Below are 15,066 nucleotides of genomic sequence, written 5' to 3' on the forward strand. Positions count from 1 at the left end.
GTGGGTTGCCGTGGTCGCCAATTGTTCTGCTCCAAGAAAGAGGTGGCGTATGAGGCGTTTATTCGGCTGCTAAGCCATAGGCTACGGAAGCAACAAAAAGATCCAAGAAGGGGGTACATAGGAACCAAACTTGATGTACTCTCCATACATGATACAATATCTCGTTGATCGATCATCTGATTCAGTGACAGAGAATTTGATTTTACATATAGTAGCTCGATGAATAAACATTATTGAGGAAAAGCACATATATTTTCAATGACTCGGCTAGAAAGGCACAAAAGTTTCGAAGGATGTGAACTTGCAATTCTTTGCTAGTTTCTTTTTTTTTCTTTCTGTAGCATCTTAGAAACATGCAAGCTTTGGCGATATGCTGGACGACAGAACAGGTCGCAATCAGACTTGTATAAACGGTTCCACACAACGCATATGTGCTGCTTTCTGGCAGTGCACTCACTTTTGAAGGCAGAGAGAACACATCACTTTTGTCAGACTTTAGTGACACGCTGCGTCATCCGAACACTCATCGCAAGTAACTCCAGTTACAGTGAGACGGAGAAGAGAATCCTTATCGGCATCAGATTTGCAGAGTTGCAGGGTTACGGCATTAACGTCAACTGTCATCCTGTATGTTTCTAAAACGTGTATTAATGTTCCGCATCTATTCAAGTACAACAGGCGGTGCAGTGAGTCCTGCAACGATTTCGAGTGTTTTGTATCTGTTTGCATCATTTGCGAGGCTACGGGCAGTAGCAGGATAGTAGAGAGTGCTCCTTTCCAAAGATACAGAACAATTAATTTTGTTGCACCTTCAGGGCAAGGATGAGTTGGCGTTCAGGTCTAAATCCCCATGCACCTTTACGGTAGTTCTATATTCACTGCCGCAAATAAAACTCATCACGTCGCTACAAAAAAGTGCGGAAGGCATGATGCAGCTCATTTCGTTTCGACTTTATGTCTTGAAAACACAAGAACAAAAAATTATTCATTCGCTTTTTCTGTACGTCTCTCTATCCGGATATCTTTGCTCCTGGTGGAGTGGCCCCAAAAATTGGAGATGGCCTGCAATGTGAAATTCTTAGTTAACAAGTTCACTTCTTTTCCACGGTATGGTAGAAACCTAGAGCATTAAGGTGCCAATTAGACTAAAATTATGACCTGTTCGAAGGTCCTTAGTTAACCCGATTTTTTTTACAATGAAAAAATTAGGAAATTCTCGTACTTTCCACTGACGGCGACGAGCACAAACAGCAGCAGAAATGACACAACGTTGTAGAACTTCATCTAAAACTAACAGGTAACCTTGAATTAGTTTTCTTTTATCTTCACCTCGGACAAAATAAACGTGAAAAAAGAATAGTTATCTAAAGACACCACCTTCTATTCTATTTTACCGGTACAGAAATATGCGAGGTACAACTCATAATTTCTAAAACATCGCCAACAATTGTTAACCGCTATGATCACAAGTCTTCGGCTGAGAGGTTTCAGCTCCCGGAGAGATTGCGATAGTCACAGATGATCCTTTTTGTATGAACGAATCATTAATATTTTCTATTTTTTCCCAGCGATAAAAGGATCCACTGTTGGAGTGCGAAGTAAGCAAAAATCGTTTTAATCAGTGTGGTGTGATTTGCAAAGTAACGCGGACAAGGCACAGCATCGAAAGAGATCGAAAAACTTAAAGTTTTACGGGTTTCACAGTAGTCTGTGAATTATAGAATTTCCCACCTGGTACAACTAGGAGAAACGAATGCACAGTTATCTAATGCTAGTCGCTGTTTTATACTCGCCTCTACTATGCTAAAAGGACCACTAATGCATATTCAATGAAGCTTTTATCGTGCTAAACGCTTCTAAAGTGTGTGTTTCGAATCTAATGAAATACAGCAGATGGTACAACGATTCTACCGACTGTGGCGATTTTGAGCGTTTTGTGACGGCGCCACCCCGGTCCCGACTGCTGTCTCTGTCGCGCCGTTTCGAGCGCGTACGTAAATGCACCGCAACTACACTCCTGATTCATGTCGTTTTAACCCGACTATACTGGCTTTGGACCTTGTATTCGGTGGTTCATACATATTGAACTTGAACTTTCAATGCATGCGGGCAAAACATAGTATTTCTATCATGATTTACATGCATAGAAGTTGTGACGACTAACTAGGATTTGTTGTATGAGCAAACAGATCCTCATTAATCAGGGCAATGAAATAGGTGAATCCACACACCTTGCAGTTTACGTACAGAAATTACCAATGCTTTAAGTAAAACTTTCAACAAACCTTTTAAACCAACACTAAATTTGATACCGAGTTCAGATTCATGCTTACACTTTATCGCCTCAAAAGTCTAGGCACCCCATCTAAACAGATCTGAGGACAGACTTATGATATGGTCTTTCCTTCTCCTTTCTATTTTTCTACGAATTCAAGAAAAGTCCGCAAACTTCCTATCCTTGTGCTCAGCTAACGCTACGACCTTGAAGCGACAGGTGACTGTCCTGCAGTACATCTACGACAAATTCGCTTAGTGCAGATGAAGGGTCGATAACGAAACGTAACACGGAAGTAAGGAGTTTTAGATCAAACAGTTTTTGGTGTTACACTCAGGTCAACCTCCAGACCGGAAAGCAATTACATAAACTGTGCGCTTACGGTGAGTACTTGTTCAGTTTCGCAGCGCCACACAAGCTGAGTAGGATCTTATAGTTGGGTCAAGACGACATGAAGCACGGACAGCGCCGCAAGCGGCTGCGCTCGAAGGGAGCGGTGGAGCGTAGCGGTTGGGATCGTGTAAGGATCCTCGCTACCGTCACCCACCTCTGCTGTTCGCCATGGTCCCACCTCGATTCCAACCGCGGCCTCCACCGCACTGCTTCCGAGCGCGGCCACTTACGCAACGGTCCGTGCTTCATGTCGTTTTGACCCAACTATACATAACTGCTTGAGGAATTGCACCACAGTTCAAATCTTCTCGACCTGTGCTACATACCCGCAGCCAATTGTATTATCGACAAAAGGTTCACAACTTCGAGAGTGCTGTTTCTAATTTGCACGCAATTATGCTTTTATTTTTTTAAATTCATTTGTTTCTTACGTTCATTTTCTCCTCATTTTATTCATTTTTTCATTTAATGTGAACTCAGCAAGGAAGGGAAGAGGGTGGTCATTTTGAGGGTTTTTGATCACTTTAAAACCATGTATATAACTTGGGTGTATCTTGGCTTATATATATATATATATATATATATATATATATATATATATATATATTAGATTGATTATAATAGATGAATTAGAAAGAAATCAAGTGATTGGAATACACTACAGAAACGTACTAAAACTGCTAATAGAAGTAACATATTTATGATTATTAGAGGTACTTTATATAAGTTTCACTTCCTTCTCCACTATCAACTGACCGATTCACTTTTTCAGTTTCCTAACTACTTTAAATTTCCGTCCTCTTTTTGAACTCCTCCTTCATTTATATAACTGATTCGATTTGCACACCACACAAGTAGTGTCACATTTTGTATCCAAGGCATTTTTCCAGTCCACTACGGTTCCCATTTGTATAATTCTCACATTGAAGCAATTTTTTTTAATGTAAGAGTCTGAACTCGTACTTTGTTACATCATTTTCTTAACGGAACAACAACAGCCCTAAATTCATATGAACATACAACTTGGGTTGTTTAAGAGTCAAATAGTTCGCTAACGCTTTTCCCTTTAGTCTACTATTTGAAATGTCATGTTGTTTTTGTTACGAATATTTTGGTGGTTCATGTTATATCAAAGTCATCTCACCGTTCTCAAGTACGTGTCAATATCCTCAGAACACAAGCCCATTCGGCACGGCTCTTCTCTACTAAGTTGGAATATAGAGTAGTACCGTGATTTTCCAGAAGAATCTCATTGACAGGAACTGTGTAAATCGATCACTACTGTTCAGGAACACTTGAAATATGAGACACGCTATGAAAGAAAAATAGAAGAATAAAACTAGAATTGTACACCATAAAATTCTTTCATTAAAATCACATATAACTTACAGAACTTGTGATAAAAACCCAACGTACAATCAACACAATAAACCTGCGCGAAATTTCAAACTTCTCAAAAATAGGAATAACTGCTGAGCGAATTAGAGACAAGCGAAAGTATTCAGAGGGCGAAAGGGTATACGACTTTTTACTAATGAATTCAAACCTAGTGTACAAATGAAATACGTAGTTACGGACATGACGTGCATAAGCGTTTAAACTGCTTCTCTCAGAGGAATCTCACATAATTTGGGGAAACAGTATGAAATGGTGAGCAAGCAAAAACCCACAATTACGCTATATCCATATGGGACATGAACGTTTCGAAGCAGCTAACGATGATGCGCATAAACGAGTACAGCTTTTTCAGAGGATTAGCGGATACGCTTGGTGTCATTGCTCTATTGTTTTTGGTTTTCGTCTAAGAAATAACAAGCATTTTTCGACTTACGTATTCCTTCGCTTCTTAACCGTTGATATGATCGCTCATAACAGCGCAAAACACGAAAGGAACGTTATGTTAATCGAGAAAACCTAACTACACTGGTCTAATTTCAAGAAAAACTTAGGATGACATCATTGTTCACGAAGACCAAATTAAAGCTTTCGCACCATCCCCTCAAAGCACGTCGAAAAGCCGCCCAGCTAGGCTTACATGACGTCCATGTATAACCTTACTAATAATAGGCAGAAAAAACCGAGTAAATCAGAGCTTTAACGTAGTTATCTCTATCCATTGAATTAACTAGTGACCGGCCACATTGAACCACATGTTTGGTTGAAGAAGAGCACTTTCAGCAATCGAAACCATTTAGATGACGATCAGAAAATCTGAATAGGAGGGAAGGGTAAGGAAATAGAGGGTCAGGGATGTTAAAACTAAGCGAAAAACGTGGAAATGGGGAGCGTAAAGCTACTGCGACACAAAAACCAACAGTTCAAAAGTCAGTAACAAGTAGAGAAGACAGGAATTTTCAGCGAGAAATCGAAAAAAGTTTTGGTTGGATGAGTACGTGGAATCGAGTAAGCAAATACGAAAAATAGCAGGTCAAGTGATGGCATCATGTAGATCATGGTGTAGAATTTAGTCAATCAATGATATCTGAGCGAAACCCGTCAGCGTACGCTCGTCAGGAACCTAAACATGTAGCCATAGGTATTAATCTAGAATAAAGTGGGTGCAAAGACAACTAAAAACTATATACTGATAAAACAGCTATTAAAAACATAGATATGTACCTCGTTTGGAGCGACACCCGAGTTCAGTGCAAACGTCACCGATCGTTTATCGCTTTTCTGCTCCGCGAGATCGATGAGTTTCTGAAGATTTGCTGCTACGATCACTAGATCGTGGCAATCGATTAGTTCAGCAGTAACCAACTCGTGAGCGATGCCTTCTACTGAAACAAAATATATTTGGATGGCTATTTACTCAGTTTGTCCTCCACACTTCTCGCAAACTGAAAACCTTCATGAACTATCCGCTGGAAATGAAACTTAGCAGTAACGGCAAGTTTGCAATGCTACTACTGTGAAGGGGAATTTATTTGGGTTATGAATTAGTAAACTAGAAGTGGCTCTACCCATTGCCTAGATTTATGAAGACCCTAACCCTTGAAAGAAATGCGCTCTTGTGCACAAAACAAGGAAACTCGAAATGGCTGCTCCAAAACAGCAGAAAAATCCGAGAACAATACATGCTCCTTTCTTAATGCCTACTAGCATATCCTACTTCGTATCCAACAATTGAAAAAAAAATCAAAGAGATGAAGTTTTCAAAGAGTTTTTGACTCAACTTTTTATGCAAAGTTTTTAGAATGCTTCGGTATTATTTGTTGTAAACGGCGATCCAGCTGACTACCACAGAACTCCAATTTTCGAGGTCGGTACGTTCCATAATCGCGCGCTTTTGTTAGTCAAATCTAGCAGAGACCATTCAAGGAATATGCACTCAACCCCACGCTCGGACGTGAACACATTTATTTACGGTGTTCCGGATAAATAAGTATAGCGCTCAGCGTGATGACTTCCGAGAATGGTAACAAAAGAACTTTCTCCTTTTAAAATTGGATCAGTAGATGAGCATATCAATACACGAAGGCGACAATGAGCTTAAGGTGCAGACATCTTCAGCAGTCTATCTCATTGTTGTCTCGCATACTATTATGATCGTGTCATAATCTGACTTAAAGAGTGAGAGTTCTGCAGATAGTAGTACTCGGAGTTCACTACGACAAAACTGAGCGAACTCCCGAACTTAGTCATGCAATCCTAAAACTTAGTGGCTTTTCCTAGGAAAACCCCGTGTTGCCTCACCAGAACCCACACGGCTAATGCTACCATCTATCTCTTAGGGCTATACCTATCAAATTTAACAACAGCAATGTAACTTAGAGAGAACAAAAAAACAAAAATCAAAAGAAATGAAAGGAAAGGAAACAGCTACAAATAATTACAGATTACACGTACCTGTATCCGCACTTCGGGTGTAGTCAAATTTGATGTCATTTAGTTCACGCTGCTGATTCCTCACACGTAAAACCTACGAATTATAGTCAAATTATACAGAGAACTCTGAACAGCTCTACGGCCCCACCACAATGATAGACGCACTCTAATCGCATTTAACTGAATAAAATTAATCATTTCGGCTTCTTTCACTCCTTAATAAACGTACATGTTCAGACAAAGTGAGTCTTAGAAACTCCCAACTTACGAAGTACTCTACTCCAACATCATGTATTGCACAATGCATTACAACCCGAGATAAGAAGTAATCTCACCATTTAATTTTCTGAGATTTGAACGCGAGTTACAAGAGAATGGAAAAAGTAGCAAAAAAAAGGAACAATAAGCCCCTACTGAAACCACCTATTTGAAAGCCCAAGCAACGTAATTAAGGGGAGGAAGGTTCCAGGGGAAAAAAAAATAATATTTAAGAAAAACAAAAGTTCATATAGAAAATAAACCCACAAGATTGAGCGTTTCGCCAGGGGCGCCAGCCTCAGCACCGCCAGCTGGAACATTTTCAGCGTTGCCTTCGGAAGAAAGTGGAGCTCTTCGCGGCTCCTCTTCATCGCTCGACTCACTGCCAGGTGGCGAATCGTACTCGAACTCCCAGTTACCATCTTTATCCTTGCGAAGTTTACCAGATGCTACCTGTAGTGTAATGTAGTCAAAAGTGAATGAAAGGAAAGTCTAAAAAAGAGCAAACCAAGGTCTAATTTCGCAGAACAAGTCAATCGTACCTTCTTTGCGCTGTGGTGACTTATAACTGGCACTGCGGCAAGATTCTCGATTAAAGCATGCACAAGATATTTGCGATCTTTTGCTTTCTTGAAAAATGAGTACTTCAGCAGCTCAGCTGCAGTGGGTCGCTTCGCTGGATCCTTCTGAAGGAGGACTCAAATTGTTCAACTCCAGTAAAGACTAAGCATACATGTAAAGTGAAATCACAGTTATGTTCACAAACCTGCAGACAGTCTTTAATCAGTGTACGGAATGATTTTCCATAGTTCTTGTACTGATCTTTTCTTTCGGCGTTTGTTTCCAACGTGGGCGGATCATTTTGCAAAGTGAGCATCAACACCTACATAACAGTTGTTTGAACAAATGATATTTTTAAACGCACAGAGTGCAACTTACCTTCATTGGAGGAAATTTGTGATAGGGAGCTGTTCCTGTCGCCAACTCAATAGCAAGAATTCCCAAACTCCAAATATCAGCTTTGAAGTCGTATCCTTGAACTTGTTCCATCACCTCTGGTGCCATCCTAAAACACTAACCTCCTTGGACCAGCTGTCCCAATTAGGGTGCGTGGTCCAGTTCCGCCCAAGTCCCGCCTACTCCCTCCCAAACGCGCGCGCGCTGCGCCCACCCTGCTCCCATCCTACCTCACCCCTTACGCCCCACCCAGTCCTGTTGCACACGTGGTCGCTCGTTTTTTGATATCACTTGCGAATTTACACGGATACCTATTTCATGTGGATTGTAAAAAGTCTTGGTGCAAATGACATCGGCAAAATGGGCGACCACGTCTAACCCCCTACCGTAACCCCGAATTAACGAGGCCAAAACCCACCAGCAAGGTGTGCCGACGAATGTGTGACGAACCTTCTGAAACGCAAACACATGTGTTGAACACGAGGACAACTCGACCGCATGTCTGCTTGGAGAGATTCGGTCCACTATGCATGAGACGGAGCGATACGTGGATGGCGTGGCCGCGTTGCGCGTTGATTGGAGAGAGAAATTCCAGGAATGGTGAATTAAATTCACGTAAGTTGCGCAACGCCACCATTACCGCCATTCACCTCCGTATCGTCCACCGGAACTGTCAGCAATTACTCAAAATCATCAAAAGCTTAATGATCAGAAGCTGTACATAGACATATAGAAACTAAACTAACCAAGTCACTCACTCTCTCGCAAAGCCAACGCCTCAAACACCTACTTCAAAGCAGCGTTTCTCATACTCCAAAAAAAGAAACAAAGCATCAGTTAGGAAAAAATATTCGTTGTCATTATTCGTAAGACATGAGCAACACATAGGTATCTGCATAATTTTAGGCTGTTTTATAGCTCAGAGCGCAATTGACATGCAAAAAAAAGTACAAGACTGCACTTTACAAGCCGTCATGATCTATAGTTGAGAAGAAAAAACAAAAACAGTAAAAGTATTCTAGAATATAACGAAAAGATGGAAACGATGAACGATGCATGAATCATGACGAACTGTAAAAATTTAAGAACAATTTTAATCGACTTCTGGCCCTCAGTGAAATGAAATACAGTCACATAGCGGATACTCTATCCTCTCTTCTATCTTTACGCAGTTGCTGTAGAAACAACAGAGGTTTTCGCCATTTTGTAGCTTTTGGAACAACAAGGAAAAAAGGCTACCCTACTAAGAATTCTCAGTAATGTTTTTTTCTTCCTTCAGATGGTAAATTGGTAATACAGCGGCGTTTGCTGAAAGGTAATTTTTGGAAGTTATCACTAAGATACATAAGTAGCCCCATTTTCATGTGATGTACGGCAAAGAACCAAGAGAGTTCCTCTTTTTGAAAGTATAATATACATGACAAAGATTAACGCATCCTTAGTGTAAAGAGACCAATACATTTGTGGTCGTGCAAAATTGTTCGAAACGAAAAGAAAAACGAACAGAAAAGAGAAATGAATTTCACTCTTTGCCCACTAGTACCTTGCTAAGTTTTCTGATGAAAATATCTCTCTTAGTGCAAAAAAAAAACAGTCAGGGAGACTGTAAATTACTTAAGCAGTTCATTATTGAAATGCTCTGAGCCACAGAACAGAACACAAAAACTACAAAACAGCTCGAGTTGCTCGTGCATACTTCCTGGAGCCGACAGTTCACGTGCATGGATCCGATACTCATCAATTAGTCCGTACCTGTCTCGATAAATCACCACCAGACGATGCTAACCATCCAGATACACCAAAATCAGCTATTTGAACAGTACCATCATCAGAAATCAGAATATTACCCGCCTGAAAATTATCAAGTTAAACGTATCTCTTAAACTGTACAAACAAATAAAACGCATGCGTTTTAGTTTTAGACCACGAAACTTCTATTTCTCAATTTTACTTCGCTATTTCGCGAAATTCTCACTAAAAGCAAGAGTACCGCATGAAACTGAACAAATGTAAGTAGTTTTCATCACTTTACATAACTTATGTTTTTTTTCATTAATGGGGAAGCACAAATTAAACCCATCAGTGGTATAAAAAAGGTCGTTAGTGATACATTGAATTCGATTGCTTCTATTGGAAGGAGAAAAATATGGTGAGAAGCCGACAAAGATGTAGAAAAAGATGATGTGGTGCATATAAGATGTGTAAAAAGAAGGGAATAGACTCTATGGATTAAAATTATTTAAAAAAAACTATTTGTTATTCTATCACTGCTTGCTCACCTTGATATCGCGATGAATTTGTCCACTAGAATGGAAATAATCGAGACCTTTCAGTACCTCACGCAGAACTGTAGCAATAGTTGCCTCTTCTAGTACACCATTCATGGCTTGTTCCTTGCCAATCGCCTGAGAAAACAAATAGAAAAATGATAACTTCGCAACGAAAATTTCAAACCTACTTTAATCTTCCTTTTCAAAATATCCAACATTGATCCACTGTTCAGGAGTCGCATTACCACCCACAGCTCTTCACCGACTACGAAGGATGTATGATAGCTGACCACATTTGGATGCGCACACAAAGACATTGCCTAGAGAAAAGGAGATTTTATTAATTAATCATTAGAAAAAAAACTCCCAGGGAATTCTTGAGGTTCAACTATTTTGTTTGTTCTGTGTTGCGCTTCAATAAAAAAAAAGCAAACTCTTCATTCCCCACTCGAAATTAAGAAATATTTTCAAAATCACTCGGCTACGCTAACATTGGTTACCGGAGTGCCCGATTGAATCGATACTAGTGTTAATCATATAAAAATAGCAATATCACCCAAATCAAGCTAAAAAAGAAGGTGAAAAAGAATCTAAGTGCCAATGTCAGTTTAAAGAAAACAACAATTTAGAAGGGAAAACAAACCTGAATTTCATGACTGAGTTCATCAACTGATGTCTGACACTTCTCCAAATTTATACACTTGATGGCACAACGCTCATTACGCGGAATACATATAGCCTAGAAGATCAAATGTGAAATTACATGGAAGATCTTGTAGAGTTCCACTTTCTGGAAAAAAAGTGGATAGGGATCAGGATAGAACAAAGGTATAGATGTTGCTTAGAAATAAGAACATTTATCAAATAGCTAGTGGTTCAGTTTGAAGCCTGAAGAAATACCGAAAAGTAACGTAAAATCTGCCGCAGATTTCCCACTGAAAAAACAAACAGCATTGTTCCGCTCAAGTTACGCTGCTGGAGCTATATCCACTACGTGCTGCTTAGATGATAGGCATAGATACGTAATTTTGCTATAGCAGTTTGTACAATAAAAATCACAACTTGCACTAATATGAAAACAAACACATATTGTTCCAACAGTACTGTCTAAGAATCTTCTAAATCTATATGTGAATAATCAAAGAATCATAATTTCGTTAGTATCTAAATATTTCCTTTTCCTTACGATTCCTTTCTACACCCGAAAAGAAATTTAAAAAATCTCCAGCAAGCCCCTACCTTGTAGACTGTAGCTGTAGCACCAACTCCTATAGCATCCTCCAACACGTAATGTTCTTTGCTGTTAGGCCATACTGCAGATTGTTGGTTTCCAGTAGAGTGTTGTTGAGGATGTGGGACCGTTCCTGTTGGGCTGCCGGCAGTCAACGCCGCGGTCTGCTGATGTAGCGCTTCACCGGATGCGCTGCTTACCATCGAATTGGCTAACCCTGGACCGCCTCCACCAGCAGCAGCAACCACGCCGCCACCTCCACCTTCTGTCGATCCCATCTGAAACAAGCGAACGTAGTTAAAAAATGTAAGAAATGAGAAAACGGGCGCCATCAGCTATTTTACCCCTAAATTTCCTAGATATTCTTGAGGACGATTCTACTCGAGATTATTTGACCTGTTCAACGGGAGTAGAAAGCTGTTTCGAAATATGGAACAATGACGCGAAGCAAAGAAAGACATTCAGTTGAAAAGTTTTCCTAGAAACTGTAAACTGCTCCTGAAGGGTGTCAATTTATAATTTGAGTAAAACTTTGAGTACATTCTTGTGGATGCGTTGTTAATGGAAAACGGTGCTGACAGTCTTGACTAGCACGGTTCGGTTCCAATTACAAAATCCATCTGTCTGCTACTAGCAAGAATAAATTCCACCTTCTTTCTCCTACAAATATGGATCTGAGGTATGACAAGCCATTCTGTGTTGCTTCTACAGATAGGGCGACAACTTAATTAAGTTCAATCTTATACCCTATCAATCTTAACTACTGCCTGGGATTTCGACTGCATCATTGCCATCAAAGACTTAGAGATAGGCTTACGGCTGCTCATTTGAGTTTAAAACGCAAAACACCATCATCATCGCATTAGTGTTTGATGTTTTCGAGGTAGCGTATCGTTGAAAACTAGCAGAATAGTGGTGGTGTCTGGTTTAGAACACAGATAAAAAGTCGACAGATAGTTTAAAACCTATGAAGACGATGATTTACTGAAAATGTCAGATCGGTTGTAATGCTTCCCATCTTAAAACCTGCTTGATATAACAACACGGAAGAAATTGCTAATTAGTTACAAGAAATAACGTAAACGAGTTTGACCAAAGAAAAGGAAATTTTTGGGGGTATAACGACTGAAGTGGCGCCAGTAGTCGACGATGTTCACGAAATTAGGAAACAGAGATTAGGATCAGACTACCGCAAAAGAAACTATATAACAATCGTATATTCCAATAAACATGTGTTGCAGCACGACAACATGACAAGCGGGTTGACAAATGGATTTTTTTTAAAGTTGACACAAAATAAGAGGAAAATAAAACGGGCTTACAGGTGAAAAATATTATTGAAACGTCATGATCCTAAACAAGGAGAGATGTAATTTCTTTGGTTTCCAATCGAGAATTAGAATTGGACTTCTCACAAACTTGAATTGAAAAAAAACTTACTTCTTCCTAGAAGTCAAGGAATCAATAGTTCGTGCAATAAGTAAAGCCACAAATTGTTTCTAACTTATACGCGGAAAACGAAGGTAAGGAAGAAACTGAGCTCATTCACATCGGAAAGAACTTGCAGTAGAAATTAAACGATATATGACAACAAAGCGACATGAAAATAATCGCCAATTCCACTACGGCGAAGGGTTACACTAAAAAGTTTCTAACTTTAACCTATAAAGTGGCTGTAAACACACAGGTCTTCACAATTGTTGCAAGAAGAGAACCTTGTTTTTTTTTTAAAGAGGACCCTCGAGAGAAGTGCTACCTGCTTTGTATAAGGATCATTTCAAAATTAACAAACTAGCAGAAGTCAAACAGGCAAAGCAAAAGTGCAAAACTGCACGTCAGTTACCGTATCTGTGTTGAGAAATATAGGGATTCTTGGGTACAAAAATTCTGGAAATTACGTAAACGCATTTGTTTCCCATTCACGACGAATATTATGCATAAAAATGACAAGCTGTGAATCATACGTAAGTGGAGCAATGCGAAACCAATCCTGCTTATTCAATTGGTTGAGAGACGATTCAAAACGTGTTTTACGCTACCCTAAGTGAGCGCTATTACTGAAAAAGGACTACTTTAGCGAAAACTACCAGCCTACTATATTGTAGAAGAAAATGTGACGTTTGTTCTCAGTATTTCGCAGTTTAGATTTATTGTCGGACAAACTGACTGTGGTGAGATCGGATCTCACCGGTCAGTTTGTATCTGCTGGTGGGATCGGAACAAACGAAGAAATCTCTGGGTCGTATTTTTATTTTTAGAATCCCCGAAAACAGCTCAAGTACCCAATAACTGCATATAAAGAAAAAACAAGAAAAGGTACTGAAACTTTTGCTGCTATCAATCGCGTCAAAAATTTGGGTTCTGAGGACAATCTTGAGTGTCCTGAGGCTTCATCAGAACGAAACAAAGTAATAAAATCATACAAACATAACTTTAAGGTCGATATGCACCGATTGATGATTCGATGTAGAACGATTTCGCCATTATTTTGAAAACTTCACTTCAACATAAAGGTGAAGAGAAGAGAACAGCCCACGGCTTGATCGCCCAGGTTATTGGGTTTTGAGTTGGGTCCTCAGCAGAGGTTTCTCAGAGCAATCTCAGAAAACCACAATGTCTAACAATACAACACGGTGTAGGAGAAAAAGCGCACTTTTACTTTTCAATACAACCTACAATACATTTTTATCGGATATACGGCTATCCAATAGAAATTCGTCTGCGGCTAAGTGCACCATACAGTGGAGGTACCTTTTCAGCCCTGGAAATGTTTGCCCGAAGAACAACTAGGTCCCGCAACGGAGTGCTGTATCATCAAATATGCGGATAACGTTGAATAATGTAATAGATGATATATAATAGCAAGAGAAATCAATATAGTACAAATATATCGAGTGCTATCTCAGGTTCGATACGCATTTTGAAATCGTACATCTTAATAAGAACATACCACATGTTCAGGATATGTTCTTGAAACATTTGTCTTTCTAATCTTGTTACATAAAGAGTTGTTGTGCACCAAGCGCAGAAGGTCCATGGTTTTCCGACGTTATATGTAGGAATCCTACAGGAATTGCTTCTGTGATGAAAACCAAGCGACGCTCGGATAACAGAGGCAAGCGGGTTGAACGAGATGGCAAAAGTAGAAGTGAACGACTGAGCCTGTTCAATAACCACATGAAATCACAATGCAGATGTGAAAACTAACAACATCTCGAAATGAGTGCTTGTGGAAGAGCGGTCTTCTCGCGTTCACGTGGACTTAACCCACGCTACGCATAAGGTTATGTCCACAGAACCGGTGCAGTCGAGCTAAAAGTAAATAAAGACGAATAGCCGCTTTCTTTCAAGCAGAAAGTGGATACTCTAACAGGGACGGGACCACTAAGGAGTTATTAATTTAGCCAAATGTCGAAAGTTCGCAGATGCAAAGCAAGACTACATCATTACGTTACTATAGCAGCTTTCATACAATATGCTCAGCACTATTAATTATTTCTATAAGAAAATATGAAATCTCCTATAACAGTCAGAGTTGTTATAGGATGTTGATAGTTGATTAGATGTTTGGAAACAGAAAACCAGGCAGTGCTTCTGAAAATCACTAAAATATGACAAAAATGCACGTCAAAAATCAGAGCCGGAAACGAACCACAGTAGTTTAACCAAAACCACGACGAGGATGTTATTCGCTTCTGATAACTGACGATGAAAAACTTGTAAAAGTATTAATAGAACGGGAATAGATTCTTACTTCTAAACAAATTAACGTGCCCATCAGTAATTGCCCACATATAAATAGTTACTAATTGTTCCAATGAATTTTAAAAGACTATTCCTCCCCAAAATATTTC

General features: G+C 39.6%; 1 protein-coding gene across 2 annotated transcripts; it reads right to left on the reverse strand.

Moving 5' to 3' along the window:
* Window positions 1-1,010: 1,010 nt before the first annotated feature.
* On the reverse strand, window positions 1,011-14,249 carry RB195_015449 (uncharacterized protein; the record flags this gene model as incomplete). Of its 2 annotated transcripts, none has more annotated exons than XM_064206171.1 (14): window positions 1,011-1,062; window positions 1,223-1,284; window positions 5,288-5,448; window positions 6,518-6,590; window positions 7,022-7,246; window positions 7,297-7,440; window positions 7,521-7,637; window positions 7,694-7,820; window positions 7,947-8,164; window positions 9,464-9,562; window positions 9,991-10,116; window positions 10,170-10,301; window positions 10,625-10,720; window positions 11,221-11,490. In XM_064206171.1, the coding sequence occupies 14 exons, from the start codon at window positions 11,488-11,490 to the stop codon at window positions 1,011-1,013; spliced, it is 1,902 nt and encodes a 633-aa protein (XP_064062051.1). The 2 variants fall into 2 exon arrangements, with proteins under 2 accessions (XP_064062051.1, XP_064062052.1); XM_064206170.1 differs by lacking the exons at window positions 1,011-1,062; window positions 1,223-1,284 and adding exons at window positions 5,133-5,186; window positions 14,163-14,249 and having other exon boundaries at window positions 7,022-7,207; window positions 8,130-8,164.
* Window positions 14,250-15,066: the final 817 nt, after the last annotated feature.

The sequence above is a fragment of the Necator americanus genome, chromosome V, assembly GCF_031761385.1.
Source record: "Necator americanus strain Aroian chromosome V, whole genome shotgun sequence".
Lineage (NCBI taxonomy): Eukaryota > Metazoa > Nematoda > Chromadorea > Rhabditida > Ancylostomatidae > Necator > Necator americanus.